The sequence below is a fragment of the Corvus brachyrhynchos genome, unplaced genomic scaffold, assembly GCF_000691975.1.
Source record: "Corvus brachyrhynchos isolate BGI_N302 unplaced genomic scaffold, ASM69197v1 scaffold1290, whole genome shotgun sequence".
Lineage (NCBI taxonomy): Eukaryota > Metazoa > Chordata > Aves > Passeriformes > Corvidae > Corvus > Corvus brachyrhynchos.
Window position 1 is genome coordinate 54,944 of NW_008235778.1, and position 458 is coordinate 55,401.

The 458-nt window shown below is 64.8% G+C and overlaps 1 protein-coding gene across 1 annotated transcript in view; it reads right to left on the minus strand.

Moving 5' to 3' along the window:
* The window catches only part of LOC103611430 (hydroperoxide isomerase ALOXE3-like), a 6,283-nt gene extending 5,992 nt beyond the window's left edge, over positions 1-291 (minus strand). The window contains 1 exon segment of the mRNA XM_017727228.1: positions 232-291. Within this exon segment, the coding sequence (XP_017582717.1) occupies positions 232-291 (60 nt within the window).
* Between the last annotated feature and the right edge of the window lie 167 nt (positions 292-458).

The following is a 458-nucleotide window of genomic DNA, read 5'->3' on the forward strand; positions in this document are numbered from 1 at the left end:
GACGCTGAGGGGACAGGGGGACACTGAGGGGATGTGGGGTCATGGGGGGTCAGTGGGGGACAGGGGGACACGGACGGACGGATGTGTGGGACATGAGGGGTCAGTGGGGACATGGGGGACATATGGGACATCTTGGGGACATGGGGGTGTGGAGGGACATGGAGACACCAGAGCGGTGGTGGCGAGGGGACAGCCGGGGGACATGGGGGACATGGGACACCTTGGGGACACCTTGGGAACACCACAGGGACGTGAGGGATTGGGAACACCTTGGGGACGCTTTGGGGACATGGCGGATGTGGGGACACCTTGGGGACACCTGGAGGGACATGGGGTACAGGGGACACCTTGGGGACACCCTGGGGACACCTGGAGGACATGGGGTACAGGGGACACCCTGGGGACACCTTGGGGACACCTTGGGGACACCTGGAGGACACGGGGTACAGGGGACACCT